The 24,676-nt window shown below is 37.4% G+C and overlaps 1 protein-coding gene across 5 annotated transcripts in view; it reads right to left on the bottom strand.

Moving 5' to 3' along the window:
* Positions 1 to 6,623: 6,623 nt before the first annotated feature.
* YLPM1 (YLP motif containing 1) overlaps positions 6,624 to 24,676 on the bottom strand; it is a 75,244-nt gene continuing 57,191 nt past the window's right edge. For 4 of the 5 annotated variants that reach the window (XM_082618661.1, XM_082618662.1, XM_082618663.1 and 1 more), the window contains 8 exons: positions 24,439 to 24,615; positions 24,268 to 24,351; positions 23,896 to 23,979; positions 21,531 to 21,611; positions 18,306 to 18,357; positions 13,135 to 13,265; positions 7,351 to 7,533; positions 6,624 to 7,017 (listed from right to left, as the gene is read on the bottom strand). In XM_082618661.1, coding sequence (XP_082474787.1) covers positions 7,387 to 7,533; positions 13,135 to 13,265; positions 18,306 to 18,357; positions 21,531 to 21,611; positions 23,896 to 23,979; positions 24,268 to 24,351; positions 24,439 to 24,615 — 756 coding nt within the window. In that variant the 3' untranslated portion in view covers positions 6,624 to 7,017; positions 7,351 to 7,386. Of the gene's footprint in view, positions 7,018 to 7,350; positions 7,534 to 13,134; positions 13,266 to 18,305; positions 18,358 to 21,530; positions 21,612 to 23,895; positions 23,980 to 24,267; positions 24,352 to 24,438; positions 24,616 to 24,676 lie in introns of those variants that run through there. The other variant, XR_014293868.1, reaches the window with a different exon arrangement.

Genomic DNA, 24,676 nt, shown 5'->3' with positions numbered 1-24,676 from the left:
CAAAAGTTGGAGTTCTGTAAATTATATACATTTTTACCGACATGAATTAACTTCACATTTAAATATACCATGCCATCAATTCTAAATATGCTTGTTGAAAAAAACCAAAAAACAACAAAAAAAGGAAAGTATAAATAAATAAATAAATAAATATGCTTGCTGAGCACCAACTATACATAACAGGTACTGCATAGTCAGTATTACAAGGATGAAGATGAATAAAACACTTCTTACTCTCTAGGAGCTTACATTTGGGAGTGGGAAGGGATGGGGAAGAAGGAATAGAGAGGTATGTAAGTTACTCTCCTAGAAAGGCAAATTAAGATAGTTATAATTTCTAAAGGATAAGATAAAAAGGAGGCAGTAAACCAAGAAATTTCAGGGAGTGCTGCGGCAACAGTAAGTCACACAGTGTACCTGCAGTATAGTTAGCGTACATATGGTAAGAAAGGTAGAAGAGAAGGCTGGAGTAGCTGGGATCATGACATTGACAGACGTCACTGCTAAGCTGATGCGTTTGTCTTTAATAAAGTGGGTATTAGGGAAGTTCCAAGTGAAGTAGGAATAACACTTGTCATTGGAGCCAAAGCAAATAGGCTGGTTACATTACATAATAAATAATAAATTACAGAAAACAAAATTATTCCTATAAGCTATCTGAGCTTATAGCTCAGATATAAGCTTCTACATAAGGTAGATAAGCTAGCTGCTTCTATAAGCATAGATACATGAGTGGTTTTCTAGAGAAAACCCCACTGCTCTTGCACAATAATCGATTCAATACTCTTGTCAAATTTTTAAGCTTCTGTGATTAAAAAGAAATGTCAACCAATCTAATAAGTAATAAATGAGAGCCCATGTGTATAGCTATTTTTTGCTTCTTGAGAGGTCAAGATAGTTTCAGAGGTAATCAAATGAGTCACACTGTTCCAGGACCACAGAATTTAGTAAACACACACCTGTGCACATGCACACACAACATACTCAATACTGGAGGATGTGCTATCCTAGAACTTATGAAGGCCCTCATAAAGGGGGTGTTGTAGTTAAGGAAAAAGGAAGTGCCACGTTACAGACTTGGAAAACCAAGTTTTAGCCTTGTTCTGCCATCAAGTAAGTGAGCAAGTCATTTCTCTTCTTTCAGCCTCAGAAACTTCACCTGTAAAATGAAGGAACTCAACAGGAATGAGCTCTATGGTCTCTTCAACCTCTTGCCTAATATCAAGAATTTCAATTCACAGCCTTCAAGTGTGAAATGAAAGGCAGCCTGTGTGCGCTGAAGCATTTACAAACAAACCAAACAAAAAAGTTCCTAGTGCTGAAATATTGAAGATCTCACATAAAAATCCAGTTTTCTCACTTCTCTTGAAACCCCAGAAAATCTGGCAACACAAGATCCAAATCCCCAGATGGCCACAGTCTGCTGTGGTTGAGCAGGTGCCGCCTCCCCTGTAACAGGACCTACCTTGTTTTCCAGTTTGCCAGTCTCCACCCTCTGCCTCACACATGTGTCACCTGTCCGACTCTGAGTGACCACTGCCATACACATAGGAGGCATCCCCTCTATTTATTCACTCTATAGATATGTGAGCCATGCACTGAGCTAGATGCTGTAAAAGAAAAAAAAAATTAGACATGCCTAGTCAAGAAATAGGAACTCACTATCAGAAACAATAGATCTGAGAGTGGGATTTCAAGTCATGGTGGAAGAATTTATTTTAATTCTTCAAATATCAAAGGAAAGGGATCTATAATCTAGATCAATATTGTCAAAAACAAGAATGTGAATATTTGGTAAAAAATTCAAGCTTCTTAAGTAGAAGATTCAAAGTCAAGTTTTTCCCTACATAATAAACCATTAAGTCTACAGGTTCTTCGTAGGATCACAAATGCAGATTCCTGCTAGCAGGCCGAGGGCTGTCCATAACTGCAGAAGCTCAGCCTCAGTCACGAGGATGCTCCTTGACTACAGTCTGATGTGAAAGCAATAGAGCCTGAGATCAGATCAGTCACTGAGGTGCAGAAGCATAAATACCTAGGTACAGAGAACAGTGGACTAAGGTCTCAACTCTTAGTCATGTGTGGACCATAATCATCAGTCTGGCCACTCTAGCCCTCTAAGACACACAACGGTTCTTCACTCTGTCAGAATTCTATCATGCAGGATTTTCCAGGAAACAAGATTTGCCTTTTTCATTTCATTTGTCATCTGCCTTGACAGTTCATCGCTGTGATGTGTTGTGTTGGCTCTTAAGCACCTGTCACCCTCTGAGGATGTCTATGTAAAGGATGCCATTAGTAGTGTTCCTTCATTGATAGAAATTAGGCAAGTATAGAAGTGGCGGAATGATGACAATATATGAAAGTCACAATTTATAACAGCAAAAGACAGCCTAAATACCCATCAACAGAGACCTGGTAAGTTAAATTATGCTAAAGACATAAAATAAAACATTCTACAGCTATAAAAGAGGATGGGATGGAATGCTATTGAGGAATGAAAAGGGAACAAACTATTGATACACATATCAACTTGGATAAATGTCAAGGGAATGACACCAAGTGAAAAAAGCCAAAACACCAGTCCCCAAAGGTTACATACTATATGACTTCATTTATATAACATTCTTTAAATGATAAAATTACAGAGATGGAGAACAGATTAGTGGTTGCCTAGGGTTAGAGATGGGGCGGTGGGAGGGGGAGGAAGATGAGGGTGGATACACAAACCTACACACGTGATAAAACTGTACAGAAACAGACCCACACAGTATATATTCCATGCCATCAAAAGAACAGAAATACAGATAAATTTCTAAAAATTATCAGTAAAGCTTCTTACAATAAGAAGGTACCTTTGGGGCCTCCCTGGTGGCGCAGTGGTTGAGAGTCCGCCTGCCGATGCAGGGGATACGGGTTCGTGCCCCGGTCTGGGAGGATCCCATATGCCGCGGAGCGGCTGGGCCCGTGAGCCATGGCCGCTGGGCCTGTGCGTCCGGAGCCTGTGCTCCACAACGGGAGAGGCCACAACAGTGAGAGGCCCGCGTACAGCAAAAAAAAAAAAAAAAAAAAGAAGGTACCTTTGGAAAATTAAAGAGGAGGAAAGAGAAGAGGGGGAGAAGAGGGAGAGAGGAGGGGGGGGGATGAGAATGGAAATGTTCTATATGACCAGAATGACCTCTAAGACATACTACAAATCAAAAAACAAAAAACACCATAGTAGTGTGTGTAGCACTCTACCATTTGGGTAAACCGAAGCAAAAATGTTAATGCTTATCCACAGAATTTTTCTGAAAGGACACAAAAGAAACAGTCAACACTGGTTGCCTCTATAGATGGGATAGTAGGAGGCTGAGGACTTGGATGGAAGGGAGATGTTACTATACATACTCCTGAACCTTCTGATTTCATACCATATGAATGTATTACTTATTCATAAAAATTACTATTTTCTTTTCACTGGTTACCTGAAAATGCTTCTAAATTATTACTCTTCCAACCTACACTCACTGCACTATTTCATATGGCCTAGCTCAGTTATAGCAGCTGACTATAAAAGGTGACAACTATCTTCAAGCCAAGTGAAAATTTTTAATTTTAAAAGCATATATGAGAACAAGTCAAAAAATAATGATGATGATGACAGCTACCAATTTTTGAGCTTGATACTGTGCCAAGCAGCTTTACAAGCATTATCTCAATTTACTCCTCACAGAAACATTTAATAGGTGAGTTTTGTTATTTTTATTTTATAGATGAGGAAACTGGAGCTCAGATAGGGTAAATAATTTGATTAACGTCACGTAGGTTCTAAGAAAGGAACTTGAACCTGTATTAGGGTCTGTCAGTACTAGAAATGAGGAATCATTCTTCTATAGCCTAGGAAAATGCACCTCAGTTTTGGTAACTCTGAACTCTAAAATCCATCTGAAACAGCTGTATGGTCTCTTTGTAGCTGACACCCTGCTGCTTTTACAGTGCTAGCAGTAAGCTGGCTCTAGAGGTCTATTATTACCAAAATACCTGCACCTTGTGTAGTTAGGAAGATAAAACACTAAACAAAAAGCTGAGGTGCCTCCAAAGTAACACATTTTTAGGCAATCCAATTCAGAACTTAATACTTGGTCTCCAGATGAGATGGCACTTACTTTGATCTGTACAATCAACAATCGGAATTCTTTCACAAGAAATGAATCCAACTAGAAAATTTAAGATTTTATCTTTATCCAAAAACTTCTGAACTAACTATTGATATCTTAACCAAATTTGAACTTCTGGAAAATTATGTGAATCACATAAGTGTCAACAAGCAGACTACCGTGTATTATTAATGGCTTTTGACCTCTGTATCAGTCACAACATATTTTGAATATGCCAGCTTAACCCTAAATAAATGATTCCCAAATAGATAAATTTCTGCATCTCATCTACCACATTACTTGCACGGGAGTTTACAAGTAGAGTTGAATTGCTGAAGTGAGAGGTTTTACATTGAGTTTAAAAGATCTGAAACATTAAAGATAACTGGAACTTTCCCCAACATCGGACTATTTTGTATTAAGACACAGATACCACAAAAGATTTTAAACTTAGTATGTTTAAAATAAAAATTAAAAAACACGTACCAAGCAGCTTTCTGAGATAAGGAAAACAATGTTAATAAATAACAGTGCTACCAAATAAATGCAACCCAAGTTTGGTCCTCTGGATTCCAAGGACATCTCTTAATAAACTTAAAGTATTTGTGTTATCAAGGCAATTTCTAACCACACCAAATTTCTCCAAGATGTTCCTGATCTTTTTCTTCTATTCTGCTTCTAGCAATAATGTAAATTTAAGAATTTCTTAACAGCAAAGTCAAATATCAACTGACTACTACTTTATTTTTGGTGCCTGATCTTTTTTTCATTAATCTCCTTTCACTGAGGTTATGTGTTATACCAATTTCCTAAAGTAGGCAACATACTATGTTCATCGCCTAAGGTCATGTTAATCTGTATCTTCTAAAAATCAGCAGAGGCTATTTCTGACCCTGTTCATTTTTCTCTCCCCCCTCTTGGCATAAGATGGCAGACACAAAGCCATGGCTGCAAGGCAAAAGCATGACAGATTTAAAGGGATTCGTGGGTGATTAACACTTCTAATTTCATTGGCATTCTGAATACTGTCAGTCAGAACATAAAAAGGTTAAGAAAACTGAAGTAAAACATTCTCTATAAGAACAGATATACCTCCTGAACTAAAGAACACATTCTGGAAATTTTGTCTTTTGATGAGAACGGACATTTGGTAGGTTCAGTAATTAGTAAGTTGGTCTTTGTATAAATGATAATTCTATTGACTATCTTGTGATGTACCTTAATTCAACTTGAGAGGCGGCTGAGAAAGATCACTACATAGAAATGTCTTGTCGGCCAATAAGCAATCAAAGTAGCTTGTTAAACACTACAATCACCAGAAGTTACTTAATGTAGCAAATTATACATTCAGTATTGACTTGTTAATAACATAAAGCCTCTTACATGTAAACATTCAGAATTGCAGAAAAGATAAAAAAAGTACAGAGAGCCATCAGAATTTCCCGTTAGTCTTCAGCACTATAATTTCAAGTTCTTGAACCCAAAATGATACTATTTGAATGGTAATAAACATTATAATAAATAATAAATATTATCTCTATTCACACAGTATTTAATGTAGGTCATAAAACTAAAAGGTTTTTATTTGTAGCCCAAAAGTAAACGTTTCAAAATATTCAAGCCTTTTGTAAACAAATTTACAGCTTACTGAGTTAAATTACATAGTGGGAATGATGTTTGAGAAAGAAGTCTCTTCTCTGTCTTCTCTCATGCTGGAAATAACTTTTTTTTTCTTTGCAGAATGAAAAAGGGAAAAGAGATCCTTTTCTGTTTTTAAACAGGAACGATATTTGGGTTTTAGCTCTGTATATTTCTAGGCTCCACCTGGTACCATTCACAAGAGAGGAAATTCTATGCAGAAGGCCATGCTTCCCAATAATGAGCAATCTGGCAAGAACCTGAAAACTTGACAGGCTTAAAGGCTGCCTACCAGAGCACTCTGCATCGCCATACTCCTGCCCTGCAATCTTGACTTAAAAAATCAACAATTCAAGGTTAGCAGTAAGGCAACAAGCTCCCAAGCTTCACGGAGTACATCAGTTTTGTCTAACAGGAGTCAAAGCCAGATCAGGGAAAAATCAAAACATAACAGAACGTGAAGGGAGAAAGTAAGAAGAGGAAGGAAAGAAAAGAGGGAGGAGCAGAAAAAGGATCCAAAAAATAAATAAAACAATAAAACATCATGATACAGAACAGATGTGCTCCAGGGAACTGAGGAATATGTGAAATTGTCTCTACTAGTCTTCAAGACACAAAGATAGAGAAAGAAATCAGCTATAAAACAATGGTAAGTGTTGTGAACATCACTGAGCCTTGTGTTTATAACATGAATGATGGAATCATTGAGCTATATAATATTGAATGGAAAAGAGGTTTTGGGATGTTCAATTAGCATGTAATTAGAACACCATATTAAAAAAGCAATAAAAATAAAATTAAGAATACAAGAGAAAGGGGCTCATGCTGTACAGCCCATGAATCTCATTGGCTTTATCATGAAAGTTTATTTTTTTTAATCCTAGTACAATCAGCTACCAGTTACATACAGTAAAAAAAACAAAAACAGCCACAAAGCAATGATGATAGAGATAGTCTGCAACACTGTACAGTGGAGGAAACGTTGTCTGTTGGAGTCCTCCGGCAGATCTCCACCTGGCCTCGGCAGTTAAGCTATCAATCCCTCCCTCCCCAAAGTAGTTAAAAAGAAAAATCAATGTCTTGCTTGGGTAGAGCAAGATCCTAATACCTCTTGGGGACACTGGAGAACTTTAAAAAACTAAAGCAGTAGAAACAAAACAAAAACTGAAATGTGGAAGCAAGGTGACACACAACGAAGCTCCATGAGGCGTTGGCTTCAGACCACCTCAAAACGAACCACCTGGAAAGAAAAGAAAAGGCTGTCACAGCAGGAAGGAACAGACAGAAAATTCAGCAGACCTTAGTCTCTCTCATCACTCCACTCCTTACCAAATCTATAGAATCCAAGCTTTTCTTAAGTCTTATATTTTTATAAGTAAGCCAGGTTGCAGAAAATTGCTTCCTTTTCTAATACCCTGTATTGCAAATGCTGGCAACTAGCACATACTTACTCTTTTAGAACCAGAAAACAATACAAGAAGAGAAGCATTTTTAGCAAAGCATGCTGTCTTCTTTATCTCAAACTCTTCAAAACAACAAACAGTAGGCTATTTATATGACTGTGTACCCTTACCTCAGAGGAGTAATGACTCCATTCAAAAACTAAGTCTCATATATATTTGGTTCGATTGAGGGCTTTTTCAGCCAGGTGACCACTTTCATCTGTGATCTTCTCCCAATCAGTCTGTCCGACCACAAAACCTATGGCCCTTTTCCTATCTGCATCCTTCTTTTCTTCCAGGTCTGCCCATCTCACCTAAAAAGAACACAGCATTAGGCTGGGCTTTAGAAAAAATAAGTACGCAAAGAGCCTCTTAGCTTTCTGAATAGTCTAATGGGTAGGATAACTAGTTTAAAGCCAGGAGGTTAAAAAATTAGAAGTTAACTGTGGAGAATTGAAGAAAGCCATATACCTTAAGTTACAGAAAGAAAACTCTCTAGTCAATCACGAAGTCCTAACCACCACTCCAGCTCCTGAACAGTTCAGCCCTCAGTTCAGTCCTATCCCCTTCCCCCTCCTGTCGCTCCTTTTTAGTTCACTGGCCTCATTTTTTACCTAAGGAAAAGCACTAACCTCTACCTAGTCTTCCTATCTTTATTCTCGCTCCCTCCGATCCACTCTGCCAGAGGAATCGTCCTAAAATACACACAGGTTTAAATCTGTGCCCTACCTATGGAATAAAATCCAAGCACACAGGTCCCTCTGGATCTGGCCCTGTCTATTCTCCTGCAGCATCTCTGGGCAGTACCTATGGCACTTTATACAGCAACACAAAATTACTTCCAGCTCTCAGAACACACTGGGCCATTCCTCATCTCCGTAAGGCTGCACAAACTAGACTCTCTTCCTGAAACGTCTTTGTTCTAACCTGGTCCACCTGGCATGAGTCTAGTCATCAACCCTTGCTTTATCCCTCTTGTCCTTTGCCAATCAAATAATTAATCATTGCTTCCCTGGAGTTACTTCTGGATTTTGACATGTCTAGTTTTGAACTTCCATACTATATTGCAATTATCCACTTACAGATCTCTCTTCCCTAACAGACTATATACACCCTAGATCAAAGACTGAGTTGTTTTTTTGTTTTTTAAAAAATTTATTTATTTTTGGCTGCATTGGGTCTTCGTTGCTATGCGCAGGCTTTCTCTAGTTGTGGCGAGCGGGAGCTACTCTTCGTTGCAGTGCGTGGGCTTCTCATTACAGTGGCTTCTCTTGTTGTGGAGCACGGGCTCTAGGCACCCGGGCTTCAGTAGTTTCAGCACCTGGGCTCAGTAGTTATGGCTCACGGGCTTAGTTGCTCCGGCATGTGGGATCTTCCCAGACCAGGGATCGAAACCATGTCCCCTGCATTGGCAGGGAGATTCTTAGCCACTGCGCCACCAGGGAAGTCCCGAAAGTCTAAGTTTTATTTATCTCCACATAATAAATATTTTTGAAATTTATCCTTAGAAAACAGGGAGCTGGTATGATTACTTTCATTTATGAGATGAAGAGACCAAGAGACAGACTCAGTTGATACCATTTATGGCAAGATTATAACTACAAATATATAGATCAGGGATATTTTCTATTGGTATTCTGATATTTTTAAAATATGGATTCTTACATGTTATAGTAATAATTTTAAAAATATAAGCAGATATATCCTCTAAAACATGAAATACTTAAAAAAGAGAGACTATGAAACTGTGGTTTGCAGTACCTAGTACCAAAGTCTGCCAAGATTGTATTTTAAATATGGCTTGTGATTTATTGTGATTGTGATCTGTGACAAGGAAAGGGAACCAAAGCATGCTCAACCATGCTGCACCTGGAAATGTGTAATTGCTCTTAGAGGTACACTGACCCTCATTATTATCATTTATAGGAATGGTAATCAAATGACTAGGCTTCTCCCCCCCTCCCCGGCACCCCTGTTTTTAGCAACCAGTTAGCTAAAGATAAGATACACAGTAACAGCTGTGGGGGAAAACTGATAACACCTGACTCTTTTTAAAGTAGATTTTTTGTGGGTAGAAAACCTATGACTCAATTTCTTTCATGGGCCTCAGTAAAAAGCTATTTTAATAAACAGTGTGGGCTTCTGTGTACCAAGATCTCTGGGCCTTCTGCCCATTAATGCTGATGTATTTACTTTGACAGATTCATGCACCCTCTCTCAGCTCTCCCTGGGATCAAGCATACACATTTTAGCAAAAGATGACTATGGTTAAGGGGAATGAAGAATGGATGGACGGACGGACAGATGGATTGTGGCCACTGAACAAAGAAACGGTAACCAGTCCACAGTACTTCCTTAGCACAGAGTTAAACACACTAATCAATCTTGCCCTGAGTAAACTAACAGCTAATTTTTAAATCTGTAGTTTAAATTCTAAGTCTTTAAAACGGATGCTATATCAACATTATTTATTTACATGTTGGGCTCCTCCAGTGGAGGTCCACTCCTTAAGTGGCCTCCAACTGCACAGACCTGACACACAGACATACAACGCTGTAGAAGGAATGAATAATTACCCAAAACACTCAAAATATATGGAGCAAAATTATGACTTTCAACTAGAAATAGCTTCTTAAATGTCAATGTCCCTCCTAATCTTCCTAGAGGTACTTTTATTGAGATTTACAATCACAAGTTTTTGCCATTTATCTTAACTGTAAAAAGAAAAAAAGTTATAATAAAGAAAACTCTTGACCAATACTCAAAAGTTTCCGATACATATATTTTACCCGTTGTCACCAAAAATATTTCTGAAATGTGTGAGTTCAGCAAACAAGAGAAATGTTCACTTTTCCAGTTATCAAAGAAACACAAATTAAAGTCCATTTTATACCCAACTAAGCAAGTAGAAATTTAAAAAAATAAATTATATTTTAAAACCTAGACATTTTGGTAAAATTCGAATATGATCAACTCTACAGAACTACCTTTGTGTTACAGTGTAAATTAATCCCAGAAACCTGCCCAATATTTATAAAAAGCTGAATTATAGAAATCAAGAGACCCCAGGAGGGCTTCCCTGGTGGCGCAGTGGTTGGGAGTCCGCCCGCCGATGCAGGGGACACGGGTTTGTGCCCCGGTCTGGGAGGATCCCACATGCCGTGGAGCAGCTGGGCCTGTGAGCCATGGCCGCTGAGCCTGCGCATCTGGAGCCTGTGCCCCGCAATGGGAGGGGCCACAACAGTTAGAGGCCCACGTACTGCAAAAAAAAAAAAAAAAAAAAGAGACCCCAGGAAAGGAATGAGTAATGAGTCCTGCATTCCTTGCTACCTGTAGGATTTCCTTGATTTTGGTAAGTGGTTTGAGTGTTAAAAACTATTTGAAGCTGATTCACTTTGATATAAAGTAGAAACTAACACACCATTGTAAAGCAATTATACTCCAATAAAAATGTTAAAAAAATTACTATCTCCTCAAAAAAAAAATAAGCTATTTGAAATGAGGGTGGGAGGCAGGGAGGAGAGTGAAAAGAGGAGCCACAAGAATCAGGATGTGTACCGCTCATGCTCTTTGTCCACCCAGCTTACAAAGTAAATTACATGGGATCACATACTCCTGATTGAAGAGAGTAATAGTTACCTGACTAAAAATGAACTAGAGAAAAATATTTCTCACTTGGAATTACTCACTGTTACACCAAATTATTAGGCCCAAGGAAGAGCTATTTCTACTTTTCTGTTGCCCCAACCTTAAAACTGGAATAAGAGGTATCAAGACAAGTAGTCCCTGCGTGGAGCTGGGCACATACGGAAGGCCACTAACCAGGTCTCAAGACACAGACGAGGGCAGGTCTAAGGACTGTCTGCAATATTTTTTTTCTTTCTTTTTTGCGGCACGCGGGTGTCTCACCGTTGTGGCCCCTCCCGCCGCGGAGCACAGGCTCCAGACGCGCAGGCCGGCGGCCATGGCCCACGGGGCCCAGTCGCTCCGCGGCACGAGGGACCCTCCCGGACCGGGGCACGAACCCGCGTCCCCTGCATCGGCAGGCGGACCCCCAACCACTGCGCCACCAGGGAAGCCCCTGCAATATTTGAAAGAGCTTTGAAACCTGGAGTCCTTTGTAATGGTATCCACTGGCATTTTTATTCTCTTACAATAAATATCCTTTTAATATTGAATTACTAAGGGAATTCATAAAAAAGAAATGATGTGTAATGGTAAAGAAATTATTATTAACTTCCGTCTTGCTTAGAGCGATGAAACATGAGATACCGTTTTTTCCACCTGTTTGATTGTCAAAAGTTAAAAAGTTCAGTGACAGCACCGCTGGTGCAAGTGTGGGAAAACAGGCGTTTCCTCACACGCGGGTGTATAAGTAGGTGCAACCGTTTTGGAAGACAACCTCACAGTATCCGTCAGAATGATAAATCATATTCTATGAGCTTGCAGCTTTACGGCTAAACATATTCCCTAGAGATATACTGTCAGAAAGATGCCAAGGGCTTCCCAGGTGGCGCAGTGGTTGAGAGTCCGCCTGCCGATGCAGGGGACGCGGGTTCGTGCCCCGGTCCGGGAAGATCCCACACGCCGCGGAGCGGCTGGGCCCGCGAGCCATGGCCGCTGAGCCTGTGCTCCGCAAGGGGAGAGGCCACAACGGTGAGAGGCCCGCGTACCGCAAAAAAAAAAAAAAAAAAAAAGATGCCAAGATGTATGCATATGACTTTCACCAGAGTATTATATTAGCAATAAAATGAAAACAGCATAAGCATCCACCGATAAGGGACTGGATAAATAACTGATTATTCAGCCAAACAATGGCACACTAGGCAGGCATTTAAGAAGAACGGTAGGGAATTCCCTGGCAGGAAACTAAGATCTTGTAAGCTGCGTGGCGCAGCCAAAAATAAATAAATAAATAAATAAAAAGAACTGTAGGTTTGTATATACTTAAATAGAAAGATCAAGACAGACTAGCTGGAACAGGTTTATGCAAATCATATGTAATATGATCCCTCTTACTTTATTTTGTTTTAAAGGATATACACAATTATCACTTTTATTGAACTTGACATCTACATGGAAGACTTACCCAACATCCTGGCTTCATTACTCTGCCCCCTATCATAGCAAAGCTTCTTCAAAAAGTTATCTACATTTGCTGTTCTGCACTTCCTCATTTCCTATTCTTCTACCATCTCCAAATTGGCTTCTGTCCTTCAACTCTCTAAGAAAGCTTGACTTTTTTTTTTTTTGATCAAACATCAACAATCTCCATGTTGCCAAATCCAATGGCTATTTCTCTTTTCTCAATTTACCTGTCTTCCCTGTATCATTTAACAATGGACTATTCTTTACTTCTTAAAACATTTACCTCTATCTGAACTTCTAAATTTTGGAGACCTGAGTCCTATTATCACTTCTAACTTAACTGGTACCTCCCTGAACTTCTGATTTTTCAGTCCCAAACTTACGTCTCCCCTACTTTTCACTAACTCAGTAAACGGCACCACCTACATGGAATGCTTACGGCCAGAACCCTGAAGAGTCACCTTTGATTTCATCCATCCTGGACCCTCTACATCTAATCCATTAAGAAGTCCCATAGATTCTCTTTAATACTCTACTTTGCACCTGGCTCTTTTGCCCCATGACAAAATGGCACAAGCAGCCATTCCAAACTCCTTTAAGGTTGACAACATGCTAGCCATGTGAGGTTCTGTTCTCCATTTTTTAAGTTACTTGTACATTTTGATCTGATCATTTGTAAGGACTCTTTTTTTTAATGTGTAATATGATACAGTATAAACCAAACCACTCTAAAAAAACAGCATTCATATGATTATCTAACTATAACTTTCTAAAACCAGATGCTAAACGGGCCCATTATCTGTTGGTAGTTATTGACAGTCTCTTACCCTCTTCTTCCCAGGCTCAGAAGCACGAGTGTCATAATCATCAGGGAGCTGAAGATAATCCTCCATTCTGCTGGCAATAGCCTCCCAGTCACGTTTCCTTTTAGTACCAGTTCTCAAGCCATCCAACTTGTCTGAGGGACAAACACAGAGCCGCAGCATTAAGGACGAGTGTGAGCTGGCACACGACACACAAACAAGGGAAAAGAAGGCTGGAACACTGTCAGAGGGCACATCCGCATTTTTGAGAGCAGCATCACTTGTAGATCCAAACTATCTTCTTGGCTGAGATAATATCAAGTTCTGTGCAATTTCCATTGTTTATCTGGTGTTCATACTGGCAGCCTTTATATTACTATGTTGGTTTAAGTAACAAGAACGAGAGAAGGCACTTGTTTCCTGGCCTCCTTATCCTCCCACCCCACCTAAAATCACAACACTTCAGCTCTCATGTTCTGATGAAAATGCAACATTGGGTTTTTCTAAAAGCAATTTCTTCCATTCTTTTTTTTCTTTAACACAATATTAACACCACCCATTAGATGTGCAACCATGTGTGTATCGTATTATATGAAAAGCAGGTAGTTCAAGAACTTAATGAGCCAAGCTAACGTTCAGAAAGGTTTTAGATTAACAGTTTCTTGGGATTTTGACCACATGAGAATGTTTATGAGTAAGTTGACTATACAAATCACCACTTTCTTTGGTTATACTGTGAAGTGCTGTTGACCATCCTGAGGCTAAGGGCTAGTCAGCCAAAGTGGCTGGATCTGAATTTTCTTTCTGAATCCTCAATCTGAGAGGCTTTCCAAAAGCCCCAAACTGTAATCAATTAAATGAACAGGGATTGCTGATTCAGAAATTATTAGATATGAGTTTAGGTGTCTTCAAGAACACACGATGAAAATGTGTGGGTTTTTTTATTGGTTGTTAATTCTGATTTTGAATTCTACATGTGAAATATTATGAGTTATACATATACATATATATATATATGTATGCACTACATTGAAGCACTACATTTTTGGAGCATCTGTAGTTATAAACACACTATTATTAAGTAGGTCAATAAAGGAAAACCTAAACACTTCAGAAACACACAATAACCACACTTCATTTAAGTCCATAAAGGGTGCAGAGTGTATATATAATAGAGACCTTTTAGGCATCATGGTGGAGAGAACTTGACATGAAAAGAAAAGTACAATGGAAGCAGGAGGGAAGGTGAGTTTATGCTTCAAATGTAAAAGTTATACACACAACTAACTGTGCATACCATATAGGCCTCAAAAACCAGTAAGATTTTGCATACTTGGCAGAGCTTTTATTTCCTAAGTTCCTCCCCCATAAACGCAATATTATTGAAATATCAGCAAGGCAAACTACAACACTTTACAAAACCCAAGAAATTTTTATCATATCACTTCGGAAAATTTTTAACACGGATTGAGTTCAACAGAAACAGTCTTCTAATCTCCTCTGTAAATCACATGCTGTACCAAATGGCTCTAACCTACATGTAGTATATGACAGGCCATATTATACAAGATCTTAAAGAAGTGACATCTTGATTGCACAGGGACATGGAACATGGTATTAGAAAACCAACGAAGTCCCATAAACAGTAAAACTGTTCTCAGTTCAACAGTGTACAGTATTAGCAGAAGAGTAGGCAGCTCCAATACACTTATTGAATAAACCTCAAAGGATTTCCAAACTTAATAAAATCAACTTCCACATTAACATACTTCAAAGGAAGATTCCATATTTCAATTCTAAGAATAGAACATGGCCAGGCAGCAATACAGAAGGGCAGTGAGAAAACTGCAAGAACTTTTCCTCATACACTGGGTGTATGACAGGAGTTACACACCAGGAGTCCCATATTTGCAACATGGAAGTTCAGAAGAGCATGTATTTCTAGTCTGAACACCCTTGTTTGTAATGTTTAATTTGAATTTTTATTGTGCACAACATGTTTAAAGTTTCCTTCTTGGGGCTGAAGAAAGGTTCATACCTCTTCCACATGGCATCCTGGAAACCCAAACACACAGATGTATGGCATAAGGTGAAGGAAGAGGAATCTGGGGTATTTGTTAGTTACAGAAGACGACTGGTGTCCAACACACTCATACTAATGATTTTCAGAGGTCTGAATTTCAAAAGGTGAAGTTTTAAGATGAAGATGAAAGTATAAATATACAACTTGGCAGGTCACAGAATTTTACCACATCTTCAGAACAGTATATATTATTATTACAGCACAACAGAAAAAAAATTTTTAGATATATCTATATATTTTCTAGACATAAATGATATTTCTGAAAATTTGATCACAGTGAACACACAAGGGTTACGTGCCTATACAAATAATAATTGCATTCCAACTGTGGAGATGAAACTGCCTGACATGTAGAAGGCCAGTACACAATAACTCATAAGCAGAGACAAATGACACTGAGATGAGAAAAGCAAAAGTACTCGATATGAAGAAGACTAAATTAGGATGACAACAGTCTCAAATATTCTTTTGGTTTTTCAGTTTGAGAAACCAAAATCATGTCAGTGGAATTTAAGTAGCTTGAATGCTGAATCCCAGCATTTGATGTGGCATGTAACACCCACCCTTGCATTAGGGTGCCTGTGTCCCAGCTGGAAAGGAGCCATTCAGGTGCTACTGAAGGTGGGCCACAGGCAGTCTTCAACAACTCCATGACACCCATGCCAGATGCAGCTCAGGCCAGTTGTGAATTTTTCTAAAATTACACCACTTCCAATTTAACACTCACACATAGGCTGAACTGTATACTGTACTTAATGAACACAGATCAAGACTCTACAATGAGATTTAACAGCTCTTTGAAAGATTATAGGTTAAGTATTTTCTCACTGGCAGACTCATTTGTAAATCAAAATTCCTCAGTTACAGATTCAGCTTGTCTAGCTCAATGTATGACACTGCTAAAGCTTAGTATGTTTCCACCCAGCATAATCATGTTACCAAGAGTAATTTAAGAAATGTTGGTAAAATACTCAGAAAAATAAAGTGTACCTGCTAATCAAATCTACTGAATTTGCTATGATAAGGAAGGCAACATAAATAGGCTAATTCTCAAATGAAGAGCCTCATGTTTTAGGCTCTTCTTCTTTTTCTCAATTGGCTCCATGGGCCAATCTCAAAGAAGCAAGCACTTTCAGGAATGCTCACACTCCATTTGCCTTTCTCTACAGATGATATAGCTCTCAAGATAACACAGTGGTGCAAGAGGCAAGTCACTATACGAAACATCACTGTCACAAACAAAAACCCAACTGCAAACATGTAAGAATTTATTTCCTAGATTCATTACTAGATCTTCAGTGCCTTTAATTGAAATGGTTTATTTAACAGTTCTATTTCTGGATCACTGTCTAACATTCTGCCTTTAAAATGGGCTGAATTTACATAAAATGTATTTTCTGAGAAGCAAATAGTAGATAGGCCAGAATTTTTTCCAGAAATTGATACCAAGATTAATGTCATATTATCTTGAAATCATCATAACTAAATTCCATTTTCCTTTCTCTTTAGAAATTAGAAAGGAAAATAGAAAGTGGACTAGCTCAAGTTAAAAAAAAGCATTATCCTAGATAATATATTACATAAGGCCTCTAAAGATTATATGCTTAGCTAAAATATTTTACAATCCCCATGTCTCTTTAATTACCATTTCTCTTTGCCTCAAAAGATAATCACTACTTAGAGAACCAGAAAATAGGGAAACGATCTTATAGTCTTATAGGTTATTCTGTAAGTACAGAACTTCAGATTTAATCTAATCTTAAAATAAACATATCTAAAGCATTATTATTAAAAAAGTAATTTGTGATTGTTATTTTCCTACATATTTAATTGCATTTAAACACTTATGAATACTTTAAAAAGTTTAGGGAAGGAGATGGTTTATTATTAAGATTTCCCACAGAGGGAGGACGAATGCAAGAATATGTCAGTAACCACATATCATTTTCACATGCCATACACTAGAAAAAAATCCTAGACTTTGCAACAAAGCACCTATCGCAACAATATGGTAATACTAAGGTTTACGGAATTATCTTTTCACATAGGACCTGGTCGTCATCAATGGCTCACATGATCAGCTGGGCAAAATAAAAAGCATAGCCTATGCAATTGTGTGTAAAGTGCATCCCTCTGATGTCAGAAACACAGATAATATGCCCCAAACAGTGAAGTAGCTAAATGACTCAAATTTGTTCTATAAATTTAAGATATATTTCTATGGTTACTTCAGCTTTGGAGTTCCAGCATAATTCCAGGAGGAGAAATGCAGAGACCAACAGTCATACTTCATGTATTAGTAAGGTCCATCTTTTCAAAAAATCTTATACCATTATCTTAAATTATTTACTAATACATCTTAATCAACATGTTAAATGGTTCTCTTTAGGTGAGGTAAAAAAAAATTGTTCTGCAATATTACAGTGAAATATTGGGGGAAAATCCATTGGATATGTATGATTTTCTGCTTGACAAAGAACCTCACGTTAAGCAACTCCAATTTTTGATTTAGACAATAATTTTCACCAGTCTACCTTGTAATCTGGCACTAAAGACAAGCTGGAGGAAAATTTAAACGGAATCTTACAAAGCAGGCTCCTCAAAGACCTGAATTATATATCTACCTCCCCAACTCAGAAATTCTAATTTATTATACAAGGAAAATAACTGCCTTTTAATTAATTTTTAAACTTCAATATTTATTATTATTACTACCACTATTACCCAAAGTATTCATAATCAGGTTCAACTTTGGACTGCAGTTAAATATTTTTTTTAAAAAGTAGAAATCTCACCTACACCAACATTTCTGATTAATATAAATGAATGGATTTTAGAAGCGACAGTGTTTTATTACTAAATTTATCACATATTTCCATTTACTCTAAAAACTTTAAGTGGTACCGAAGGTAGTTCTTTTAAAATAGTCTTCTTTCACTCTGTCACAAGACATAAATGAAAGCCAACAAAATAGACTGAGGATGTAATAAGGTAGGCCAAAAATCTTCATTTAAGCAGAAATTTTGGGAAATTTGTTCTTCTTATAGCAGAAAGATCTATGACCATTACCATCAGGTATCACATATAAAAACAGGAAAAAGGAAATACCCACCTAGCTTTGCCTCAGATGTGTCCATCTCCCATTTGCTTTTCGGAATGTAACCCTAAATCGTACACAGAGAGAAGCTCGAAGGGTTAGAAAGAGACACATACATGCACATCACTTTTGAATTGGAAAAGCATTAAAACTGGGAATGGATTCAGTTTCCACTCACTATTTATAAATATATCCTGAGGGAAAACACAGTTTCATTATCTTTGAAGAAACTGAATTACCAAGTTCACCAAACTTCACTGCCCAGATTTCAGAATGGTCACTTTAGAATAGTATCATGAAGGCGCTTGGCGGCAACTACAGTTCAGGACACACAACTGTAGTCTGAACAACAGCTATATAGCCAATATGGTAAGAATGTATGGTAGTTACTGTGCTCAATTAATACCATTCAGAGTAGCAGAGAATTTATAATACTAGCTAGGTTATTTTCTAAATACAACTGCTATCATCAAGTGATAGTAGCCATGAGGTCCAAAGAGTGTTCTTTAAGACAGTTACTTTATATTCCAGTGTACTTTTAGATACTCAAAAGAAGGGAGAAAACTTGGTATCACTGAACACAATTATGAAGTTCAACTTCATTTTTAAATGACTCAATCCATTTACCAGTTAGATCTTACAAACACTAATTTTACTGAATCAATTTCAGAGCATTACTTTTCATCAGTTGGAAACTAGATTATTATTTCTGATGTCTTTTCAAAAATTACATCTTTCTATTATATGAAAACCCAGAAATCTCCACAGGCAATTTATATCTTATTTAATAAAATAACTGGGTGGTTTATTTCAAACGAAGTCCTACATAAGATTTTCAAATTTCACAGTGTACCTATTTAGCTATGTAGTAAGCCTTTCGGTTTATTCACCTAGCAAGTGTATGCTTTTTCCACATAATTCACTGATTCCCCCTTTCCTTCATTTTGACTCTGTTCTCTATTAGGTCTTGACATACAGAACTTTAATATTAGGACTTATTATATAGGACAGATTCATCAAAGGTGTCAGCATCTTCTTTTAAGAATCCATATATCTTTCTACTATTGGGAATGTTCAAGTTCATAGAACAGACTGACACACAGGTAAAGTTGGAAAGTATGTTGAACATTTCAGGACAATAGCTTCTGTGTAAGAGTGTACTAGAGCATCATCATTCTTCCAGGAAATCTACATGTTTTATACATTTCTAGTCTTTAAGCCAGACTAATAAGTCAATTTCAACTAATTAGGTAGTATTTCAGATTATAAATTATACCATCCTTTCCAAATACATGTTTAGAACAAACCAAGACAAAGGCTGAAATGATGGTGCTAAAAGTTTAGTACTGATGGAATTTGTACAGTTGTACCTCAAAAAATCATCTGAAAACCTTAAACATCACTAGAATAATATATTTATAAATTCTGAGTCAGATCTATGAGGTTCACTGAAGCACTAAAGAAGACAAAATATCATACCAATGATCCCCCCCACCAAAGGAGTCTCTTAACCAAGAAAAGTTTGGATTTCACCCAGCTATAGTAATCAGTACAGAGTAGAAAATGTAAAGTTCAGTGAAAATTCCATTAAAATGGTCTGAATGACACAAGACTTGCTCTTAACCCTTTCCAAGGGTCAATTCTCCAAGAATCTTTTACTCTTGGGATAGAACCCAATAGTAGAAGATCTCGATTCTGCATTTTGAAAGAAGGTTAAGAGAAGTTTTATAACATAAAGATAAGCAAAATGAGTACATTAATTTCCCCCTGCTGGAACCACCTTTTTCTTCCTTAAAACTTAAAATCATCTTCTCACTGTTTGAAATATTAGGCTACTTGGAAATAAAAGAGATAGCTCAGCAGGGTAGAGTTCTAAGGCTTCATTCCCATGTTTCTGATGAAAAAATATAGTATTACAGTGTGTTTCACTTTTAAAAATAATAGTACATTCAATTAAAAGTTCCAAGTTTTGACCTACACCTAAGCAAGTCAGATGTTATGAACCATATGCTGAACTGAAATCTCCACAAAGGGAAGACAGAGCTTCAGAAAGCTAACATTAGAGACTTCTCACATGATCGATTGCTAGTACGCACGCTGCAAGTAGCTTAACTGGTCATTAGCCATATTCCAGGACAGCGTGGACCTTTACGTGAATTTCCTGCCTACATCTTAGATCATGTATGTCAAAATACAACCTAATTAATAAAAATACTTTGTTTAAAGAAAAAAAACATAGGAGACTCAAATGCCATTAACTTTAAAGCTTATTTTTTAATCCACATATGAAATCTAGGAATGTAGAGATTGACACCATCTCTATGCAAACACACAGTTTCTATTCAGAGTCCTCTATAACACACATGGGTTGATGGGACCACTCCTTAGAGAGAATGTATTCTCTAGGGGTTAGGAATCAGGGTTCTCGCTTTGCACATTTTCAGAAGAATATGAAAAGCAGCTTTAGCAAGGGCTGAAGTATTAAATAAAACAAATAATATTTTGAGTTTAAAAAGCAACACTATTCCAAGGCACTGCTAAACTCTGTACCCCATTAGCAAACACTGAAAATAACGTAAGTCTATAGGTCGCATATTCTTGAATGACAGGGTAAGGCAGACATCACTACAGAGGTGTGATCAAAAGCATTTACAGTAGGTACACGGGATCTTTGAATTCGCACTACGTAAGCCTTTAATCAGCCTAAGCAAAATGCATTGCCTACACAGTCAAATCATTTTCCCCATCACTTAATAGGATAAAATGCGGAAGAACAAATCCAGCAGTCAGTGGCAACCCTCTGCCTCCTCATTCAATAAGTTCTTCTGCCTCAGTTTATAGAAAATCAATTTTGAGCTCTTATAGTGAAGAAGAGACAATTATGCATACATTGGGTAGGCTGTACCACATATCTGCTGGAATGTAAGAATACCCTTTCAAATGTAATCGATTTTCTTAAAAAGTGTATTCCCCTAGAGCCACCCACAAATAGATGAGTGAGTACAAGGGTAAGTTTCTTAGCATTCTAAAAATTGTCTTGTAACAACACAGTAGAGGGTTCTTTTCCTTTGGTCAGGGGAAAAACAAAAAGTATCCAAAAGTCTCCTTGAAGATGATTATGGAAACTTTTACCATTAAGGTGCATATCAACAATAGTCATCTGATCACAGAGCTGAATTTAAACCCTTAAGAACTTTAATAAAGAGACACTTTGTTCAAAGTGGTTGTTCTGTCTCCTACCAGTTCGCTTTCCTCTTCCTCTGCATCTTTCTTTTCATCCTTCTGTTCTTCAATATTTGCATCAAAATCTTCCATCTCCACCTACAATACCGCAATAATCACACACAAAAAGACTGAGTTAACATTTAGGAAAATGTTGAGTCCCTCACTGAGATATGAAATGAGCACAGTTGCCCAGAGCAAGACACACAGACTTGCTGTTACACGCTAAGTAATTTCTAACACCCTAAACTTTGAAACAGAACTGACAGACAGGATGATATTCCTGCTTTTCATTTTCCTGGGATATCCATCTTTGTAGTTCTCTATGAAGTTGAGTATAATGATCTAAATTGATGGTTATATGTTTTGAATGACAATTGATTACTAGGATTTCTTTTTAAAACCTTTAGCAAGTATTTTTTCAATCAAGTAAAACAGGTATGATTCAAATTTCAAAATGTAAGAAAGGGTATAGTGAAAAGTCAGATGATAATAGCTTGGCCCAGAACAGCAGCAATGCAAATAGAGAGTAGATAAATTAGAGGAGTATTTATAACGTAAAACTGACAAAACTTGTAGACTGACTACATGGTGGAGGGATAGAATCAAACACTGGTACAAGGGGAAAGTAAAGAGTCAAAGATAATGGAGAGTAGAGAGTCAGGGTTTCAGCAACCAAGTGGATTGATGGATCTAATTACTAAAATAGAGAATGTGAGAAGAGGAACAGGTTTGGATGACTTACATATTGAATAGGTTGAGTTTGAGGTATACTAAGATAATACATATTTTTTGGTAGAGAATTTGGAAAATAATGGTAGAATTATAAAAATCACCCATAACCCCTCCACACAGATATAATTACTGTTAAGATATTGATAAAATTCATTCCAGCCTTTATAATTTAATATTAAGGGCATAGAAGTGGCAATCCAAGGTACGAAAAAGCCTGATTATCTATACAGAATGTGCAGATTGAAAATAGAGCCTAGGATAGAGCCCTAAAGAACTCCAGCATTTAAGGACTGTGTAGCAAGAGAAGCCAGCAAAGGAGACTGAAAAGGGATGGCCAGAGATGCAAGAGGAAAACCAGGAGAAGGTAGACTCACAGAAGCTGAGAGAAAAATGGTTTCAAGAAGGTGGACATGGTCAACCATGTCATATGTGGCTGCAAAATTAAGCAAGAGAAGTGAGAATTGTCCACTGCCATGGAAATCTTTGGTGAGAGAGTCTCTAGAGAATGGCTGGGGCAGAAGCCAGAGGAAATGCATGAGGAGTGGCATGGGAGGTAAAAACACATAAAAATACAGTGACAACATTGAGTACAGATAACTCTCATTCACAGGAAGAGGTCAAATAATACAGAAGTATATAACTGATTAAAAGAGAAAAATCTCTCCTTTTCCATAATAAAGATTTATTTATTTCAAACTAGTAATTGATTTAGACAAGAATTTGCAATCTGTGAAGATCTGTCGGGGAACAGGACATTAACAGTTTCAAAGTATCTCCCTACAGGTTACTTATTAGGAAGAGAAAAATGCAGAAAAATTTGATGGATATCACCTGAACCAAGTGATCAACACTTAAATCACCAATAATGAAATAAGATGACATCATATGACCCCTGATATGATGCAGTGAGAACACAATGTCACTTATATAGCATTCCTGCTAATGTTTAACATAAAGCTAATCATAACAAACCCAAATTGAGGGGCATTCTACAAAACAGCTAAGTGGCCTATACTCTTCAAAATTTTTTTGTCTTTCATGACAATGACATAGCTGAGAAACCATTTTTTGTATTAAAGGACTGGATCCTGGATTTTAAGAAATTCTTATAAAGTACAGTATGGGAACAACTGGTAAAATATGAATATGGACTGTATATGAAAGAATTCAGGAAATTTATATTACCTAATATAGTATCTTATCAATGTGAAATTTCTTAAGTTTGATAATTGAGTCTTCTAGATTTGTAAGAGAATGCCCTTGTTCTTGGGAGATATCTGCTGAAATATTCAGGGCTAAAGGGCTTATGAAGTCTGCATTTTAACTCTCAAATGGTTCCACAGTAAGAGGAATAGTAGTAGTAGTAGTAACAAGAAGAAGAGGAAGAAGAAATAGAAGAACTCTAAATAGAGAAAAATGAGACAAAATATTAACAACTGGTGAATCTCAATGAACGTCATGCAGGTGTTCTTATATTGGGTTGGCCAAAAAGTTTGTTAGGTTTTTCCATTATGGAAAACCCCAAACGAACGTTCTGGCCAAAGCAATACTATACGTGCAATTTTCTGTAATTTATATTTTTTTCAAAATAAAAAAAGGTGGAAGAAGAGGTCGCTTTTGCACTGCTTTCGAGCCAAAGGACGCTCACCTCTTCAATAGCAGCATCCTGCAGCAAAGAACGAATGTCCAGACGCATCATATGACGAGGTGCAGTTTCCCAGTGATCAGCCATCTAATTGAGAGATTTAGGAGGTCAAGTTATCTCTGGAAACTACTCAAAGACAGACCAAGAGAATATCCAAGACAAATTTAACTAATACTGTGAAGTCTAACAGGCTAGTTCCAGGAAGAGCTAGGACACCTCGTACCCTTAGATACAAAGGGTAAGAAACATTTACTAAAGCAGGTAGAAAATATATTTTGAAAGTAAAGGGGATAAATAAGAATTTCCAGACAACAGTGATGAAACAGGCAAAATGAAGTTTAGAATATTACACCCTCTGTGCTTCAAAAAAATCACCTTATTTATTTCTTTAAGCTTTCTTCCATGAATATTCCTCTTGCTACAAGTCTGGTTATCTGCACTCATTTCAGCCAAATACACCTAAGAAAGAATGAATAATGATTAGGCAAACAAATGCAGCACTTACATGATAACATAAAGTACTCTGAAGTTCTTTTAAATCTATACCTCAAATCCCTTGGTTTTTGCTGCACTCCAAAACTGGTCAAAATGTCTAACTCTGTCATTGATGGCATCCAGGATGATGAAAGGGAAAAAGCCATCATCCAGAGTCTTTTTGAAAGTTTTGAACATGCTGGTGCGGTAGGTTTCCTCCATCTCAGCTTCATATTCATATTCCATCACCTAAGATCCCCCAAAAGAGATATGGAGTTAGCAAAAGCAAAGAATCATCTTAAATCTCTTC

The sequence above is a fragment of the Mesoplodon mirus genome, assembly GCF_964341445.2.
Source record: "Mesoplodon mirus genome assembly, chromosome: 4".
Taxonomy (NCBI): Eukaryota; Metazoa; Chordata; class Mammalia; order Artiodactyla; family Ziphiidae; genus Mesoplodon; species Mesoplodon mirus.
This window is presented reverse-complemented; position numbering and strand designations above follow the sequence as displayed.